This window comes from Miscanthus floridulus, chromosome 6, assembly GCF_019320115.1.
Source record: "Miscanthus floridulus cultivar M001 chromosome 6, ASM1932011v1, whole genome shotgun sequence".
NCBI lineage: Eukaryota > Viridiplantae > Streptophyta > Magnoliopsida > Poales > Poaceae > Miscanthus > Miscanthus floridulus.
Genome location: NC_089585.1, coordinates 86,840,168 through 86,846,252, shown reverse-complemented (window position 1 = coordinate 86,846,252; position 6,085 = coordinate 86,840,168). Strand labels below are relative to the sequence as shown.

The 6,085-nt window shown below is 41.4% G+C and overlaps 1 protein-coding gene across 1 annotated transcript; it reads left to right on the top strand.

The window, feature by feature from the left end:
• The first annotated feature begins 2,896 nt into the window (after positions 1-2,896).
• Positions 2,897-5,873, top strand: LOC136458539 (cytochrome P450 CYP72A616-like). Its single transcript, XM_066458488.1, is given in 5 exon segments — positions 2,897-3,604; positions 3,719-3,963; positions 4,239-4,321; positions 4,324-4,616; positions 5,317-5,873. Coding segments are annotated over 5 exon segments (1,206 nt in total). The 5' UTR covers positions 2,897-3,445; the 3' UTR covers positions 5,743-5,873.
• The last annotated feature ends 212 nt before the right edge of the window (positions 5,874-6,085 follow it).

The following is a 6,085-nucleotide window of genomic DNA, read 5'->3' as shown; positions in this document are numbered from 1 at the left end:
GACCACCGTATCCGAGCTCCACACCTGCACAACACATACCAAAAGACATGTCGCACACATAGCTTTCGCCATGGTAGGGTTAGTCACCACTCAACCCACTTCGTGGATCACATTGACAATCACTCATCATAAAACGAACACACAAGGGTACTTGTCAACCTTGTGTTCGCAGTTCCATGAAATTCCGTTGATCCTATATTTTGAGCGTACCAACTTGCCTGCTTGCCGTTCACCAGGTGCACCAAGAAGCCAAAGCCAAATAGCCAATGGCGACTCGAGCTCTGCTCCTGCTGTCGGAGGCCTCTCCGTGGGCCCGTGCAGGCACGACGACGGCGGCCGTGGCGCCCATGGTGCTGCTGTGGCTGGTGGCCTGGACGCTGGAGTGGGCGTGGTGGATGCCACGGCGGCTAGACCGAGCCCTACGGGCCCAGGGCCTCAAGGGCACCAGGTACCGGCGACGTGAGGGAGAACGCCCGGCTCAACCGAGAAGCCAGCACGAAGCCGCTGCCGCTTGGGAGTCACGACATCTTGCCCATATCGCCTCGCTGATAAGCGTAGCTAAAAGCAGTGTTGGCTGATTTATTATGAAAAAAAAATATTGTTCGTTGGCTGAAAAAAAAACGGCTTATAAACCAAGCTAATAAGAATCATCCCCCGCGTGCTACCCATGCTCCACAACGCTAAAGGATAATGGTAATTTCTATGTGCCCAGATGGCCAGATCATTCCCCACATCTAAAATTGATTCCTTTTGTTCCCAGTTATTGAGGGGAAATCATTTGTTGTGATTTTTTTTTAAAATTTTTTAGCTCATTTCCTGCTATTTTTATCATATTTACTCCGTGAACGCCCAAGAAGGACATGGGATACGAATATCCTGGAGTTGAATCAGAAGTTCGGAACGTTTGGTTCGAGATTAGCTTGGGTACCTTTTATAGGTTTAACACTACAATTATCCACTCACATGTAACAAGTATCTTGATTGTACGCTGATGGATGAAATAGTTGACACAATTATCCAGTCAACCCCCCCCCCCCCCCCCCCCCCCACCCCCCCTCATAGTGGCGGAGCTAGGATTTCACAGCTAGGTATTCTGCGTACATAAAAAATTTCTAGCATTCCGCGTACATAAAAAAATTTCGATGCAAATATGCAATAGTAATAAGCAAAGTATAAGATCTGAACATAGTGACATAGTGCCATTATCTCTAATAATTAAGAAAGATTACAAAACATGCTCAATGCTACTAAAATTGAGCTACTAAAATGTAACTCTACGATCCCCTTTTTGGAATTCATTAATGATATCATCATCATTCACTTGACTGAAGAATTCTCTCTCAATAAATGTGACCAAACAATTGTTCAAATATTCATCACATATTTTATTCTTGTTCTTCACATAACTTATCGTGGAAAACACTCTCTCACCGCTAGCAGTGGCTACGGGAAGAATTAGCACCAACTTAAGAAGCTTGTAGACAACATAATATTGCTCATGTCTGTTTGTGCTAACAAGCATGACTAAAAGCTCACATAGGTTCTTCAAATTTTTAAACCTTTCATCTCTATGCACATGAGAAATGTACACAGTGAGCTGATATGGAAGTTTTGACAATTCATCATTTGTATCTATTGCAGCTTTAAGTGTCATAGCACTAGTATCTTCAACATGAGCAATTCCAAGAAATCTAACAACTGCCCGTCCTTTCTTATCAACATAACGCATGCAAACAACTAGCTGTTCATTCTGGTACACATCAGCAGACTCATCGGCAAGTATTGCAAACTGTGAGCCATCAAGTTCCTCAATGACTAGCTTAGTAGTTTGTTGGGCACAATATTTGATGAGCTCATGTTGTATTTCATGGCATGTCATCTTGCAGTTTTGTGGAGCATTCTTTAGAACCACCTTGTCAACCTCTTTAAAATTTCCTGCCAGCCAGTTTAAAAGCTCAAGGAAGTTTCCTTTGCTTAGTGACTCTTCACTTTCATCATGCGCTCTAAATGCCAAGCCTTGGTGCAATAGAAACCTGAAGCACTCGAGTGTCCATGTCAAATGGAGCTTATATAGTGCTTTGTACTGTGTGGTGTTTGAAGCAATAGATTCTCGAATTGATATTGTAGGTGTAGTGAACCTATCATATTTTTCTTGAGCTTCAGCATGGGCACTATTGATAGCTCCCATGTGTTTTTTTCAATCTTGATTTAAGGTTCCAATTTCGCCACCCACCATTCACAAATGTATCTGCACCGGGGCATTTTGTTCTATCCTTAAACAAATAGCAGACCAAGCAGAAAGCATCATCTTTTTCTACACTATGCTCAAGCCAAGGATATTCCTTAAACCAAATAGAGCAAAAGCGACGTGGATGACCACTTATATCTCTAGATGAAAAATCTTGATTCTTAGGTTGACATGGCCCTAACTCAATGTACCTCCTAACTCTATCCTGGTCATTAACATCATACCTTGCGATGGGTATCCGCTTCCCGGGATCATGCTCAAGTGCTTCCAAATCTACTCCGACCTCACCCTCCTCATCAGTTGCATAATCTTCTACAATTGGAGTTGGGGGAACTCTGTCCATGTCCGGTTGGGGAGCTTGAGCTTCATCATTTGCTTCACCATCATTCTATGCTTCCACAATTGCTAGCTGCAAATTTCTCTCAACAGGGAGAGGCTCTCAACCTCAACAGAAGGAGGATTTGTTGTGGATGTGGAAGCTGTTTTCTTTGCCTTCGCAGCTTTCTCCCACAATGCAAATATGCTAGCACCCTTCTTCTTCATCTATGTTACAAGAATCCAATGCAACCTTTTTTTTTACTTGGGTGGGCTGAAAGTCGTCGCCGCCTGCCAGTCGCCGGCAGCCAGGAAACGATGCGGCTTTTTTTTTTTACTTTGGTGGGCTGAAAGTCGCTGCTTTCTGTTGGGCTTTGGGCCAGATATGCAACATGTAGCAACTATACAAGTTGTACCTGTACGTATACATATATGTATTTGTGTTTGTTTCCAAAATCTTGGGTATTCCATGGCATACAGGGGAATACCCCTAGCGCGCCCATGCCCGCTTAAGATAGAATAGCTTGATGCAATGACTGCAGTTATTTCTATTGCTAGCGTGCAGTATGTTCAGAAAGAAAACATGCCGATATGCACTAATGGGGTCTTTATGTGCGTGTAATGGACATGACCAAGTATGGAATCAGATCATAGATTTTGATTGCACGTGTCAAAATATTGAACTAGATATCCTGTGACAGTCAGTTTATTTTCCCAGTTCTGAATCATGTTTTGTGACTGCCAAAATCCTCACAAAATGGTTTGGTTGCAGTTTGCTAGTCCTCCTACAGTCCTTACAGGGTTCTAAACTCAAATGCAGGGACAAATTCATTCATTTGGTTTGGCCCCACTCCGAGGGTGATAATTCCAGACCCAGAATTAATGAGAGAGGTTTTGTCTAACAAGTTTGGCCACTTCGGCAAACCACTGTTTAGCCGTCTTGGCAAGTTACTAGCCAACGGGCTCTCAAATCATGAAGGCGAGAAATGGGCAAAACACAGGAGAATTCTCAATCCTGCATTCCACCATGAGAAAATAAAGGTCATTGTTCACTAAATTTGTTCCCATAGATATATTTTTCTTTGTTCAAATTTTTGTATATCATATTGGATAGTGAACACCCTAAGTGAACTAACATTGTTTTTTCATTCACAGCGGATGCTGCCTGTATTTGCTACCTGTTGCACCGATATGATTAACAGATGGGAAAATTCAATGTCTTCCGAGGGATCTTCTGAGATAGACGTCTGGCCTGAGTTCCAAAATCTTACTGGAGATGTTATCTCAAGGACCGCATTTGGTAGCAACTATCAGGAGGGCAGGAACATTTTCCGGCTGCAAGGAGAGCAGGCTGAACGCCTTATACAATCTTTTCAAACAATATTTATCCCAGGCTACTGGTTTGTTCTTTTCCTTATAAACAGCAGCAATTTGTTCATGACACTCACTGAGTACGAATATTTACTTATCCATGTTTTAAGGTAATGACTTGATATCATTTCTAGTAAAGGAAGCGATACAGAAAAGATTTCTCCACATCCAAGAATATTTTGAACACAATCTATATTTTACTTCTACTTCCATTGTCCAAGCTGAGTAGGGGGATAAAGACTAGGGAAGTTCTGCAGTAGGAATCAAGAATCTGTTCTGTTATAACACTGTTGAACATATGCAGGTTTTTGCCCACCAAAAATAACAGAAGGATGAAAGAAATTGATCGGGAGATCCGTAAAATTCTGCATGGAATAATCAGGAAAAAGAGAGGGCTTTTATAGATGGTGAAGGCAGTAATGATGACTTGCTAGGCTTATTGGTTGAGTCAAATACGAGAGAATCAATTGGGAATGCGAAACTGGGAATGAGTACTGAAGATATGATCGAGGAATGCAAGTTATTTTACTTTGCAGGTATGGAGACCACATCAGTCCTGCTTACATGGACGTTAATTGTGCTAAGCATGCACCCCGAATGGCAAGAGCAGGCAAGACAAGAAGTTTTAAACCACTTTGGAAGAGGTAGACCAGATTTTGATAGCTTGAACCGGCTGAAGATTGTAAGTATGAAATCATTGTTTTTTTGTTCAATGAAATGCAGAAATTGATAGATATTGAAGACATTGTTAATTTGGAGCAATTGCAACTTTGCCACCACTGTGAACACTGTTACAAGCTTGCCAACAGAAAATTGCATAAATACCACTAACACTGTCATTTGAGTGGCATTCGTGCAATAAATAACAATAAAACCAGTGACAAAATTGCAAATGCCCCTATTTAAGTTTCCATTACTTTATCAGAATTAGATTGACAAAATACTGAACAATTCATCTAAAAATAGCTACTTTTTGTGATTTTAATTTCCAGACAATTGAATTCTGCTGATAGTTGTCTGCATGTCATTCTGGTGGAGAAACTGCTGGTTTGCTTCTAGAACTGTGCAGCCTTACATTCCAACAATGTTAACACCAATGTCTTGAATGACTCACTGAATATACTGTAGACGTATGCTGGAGATGACCTAAACTTGGTGTCAAAGGAACCTTATTATTTATATCTTGCATCCTTTTTGGAAATTGCAGTTCTAGAATGCTCCAGGAAGTCTGACTGTTTATATGCATGAGACACCCCCCCCCCCCCCCCCCCCCCTCAATAACTGTGAAACAAAAACTTTTCTGAGGAAAAAACATGATATCTAATATTTTTTCTATTGTGTATCAGGATTAATGATCTTGAACCTCTGTTTTGGTTCTGCAGGTAACCATGATTCTATATGAGGTCCTTAGGTTGTACCCACCAGTAGTCTTACTAACCAGAAGAACTTACAAGGAAATGGTGCTTGGTGGCATCAAATATCCTTCAGGCGTGAGCCTTCTACTGCCCATCATCTTCATTCACCATGATCCAAACATCTGGGGAAAAGACGCAAGCGAGTTCAATCCACAGAGGTTTGAGGATGCCATCTCCAATGCAACCAAGCATCAGGCCGCCTTCTTTCCATTTGGATGGGGTCCCAGGATCTGCATAGGCCAGAACTTTGCGTTGCTGGAAGCGAAGATGGCACTATGCACCATCCTTCAACACTTCTCCTTTGAGCTCTCGCCATCCTACACTCGTGCGCCATACACCGTGATAACTTTGCACCCTCAGCATGGTGCTCAAATCAGGTTGAAGAAGCTTTGACCATGATGGTCATACTGAATGGCAAAACATATACTGCTAGTAACATATAGTGATTGTGCATGCATGTAGTTTTAAATTCACCTTTGATATGAATAATGAGAAGAAAGTGTATGAATGGAGAAATTGGTTGATGGAAATGTTATATTAACATGTTTACGCTCAGACAACATTTTCCAAAGTATATTTTTCAAAGGTTTTCTCTTACTCTTCAAACCATTTTAACCTTGCTTTTCAAACCATCACTCAATTTTTAATGCATTGCATTTGTTAGTCCTCACAAATGGCACTAGATCACTAAAATGCAAAACACATTTCACCCTCTTGATACTATGGTTATATAGCC